The sequence below is a fragment of the Bombus impatiens genome, unplaced genomic scaffold (genome assembly GCF_000188095.3).
Source record: "Bombus impatiens unplaced genomic scaffold, BIMP_2.2 scf_1503, whole genome shotgun sequence".
Taxonomy (NCBI): domain Eukaryota; kingdom Metazoa; phylum Arthropoda; class Insecta; order Hymenoptera; family Apidae; genus Bombus; species Bombus impatiens.
Window position 1 is genome coordinate 69835 of NT_177922.1, and position 297 is coordinate 70131.

The 297-nt window shown below is 64.0% G+C and overlaps 1 protein-coding gene across 1 annotated transcript in view; it reads left to right on the forward strand.

The window, feature by feature from the left end:
• The window catches only part of LOC100741202 (leucine-rich repeat-containing protein 24-like), a 68269-nt gene that overhangs the window by 66004 nt on the left and 1968 nt on the right, over nucleotides 1–297 (forward strand). Inside the window, 1 exon segment of the mRNA XM_024371678.2 lies at nucleotides 1–297. This exon segment is cut by the window's left edge and continues 32 nt beyond it; it is cut by the window's right edge and continues 1 nt beyond it. Coding sequence (XP_024227446.1) covers nucleotides 1–297 — 297 coding nt within the window.

Genomic DNA, 297 nt, shown 5'->3' on the forward strand with positions numbered 1-297 from the left:
CTCGAGAGAAGCGGAGTTCCTCGCCAGATCGCCAGGATACGACCCCGTGCTGCCTCGAACCGACACCAGGTACACCGCCGAGGGATACCCTTACCCCGCTCAACAATCGCAGCCGATTCAACCGGTCGAGCAACCCATTCAGCAGCAGCTTCCTGTGTCCCCGGTGTCGCCGGTCGCTGTGTTCCCCGAGGTACCGTTCATTCCCTCTCCCCCAGCCGCCTACAGAGGCGAGACGACGCCGCTGTCGCCGAGATCGCTATTAAGCAAAACTGCCCGGGAAGCTGCCGCGGCAGCCGC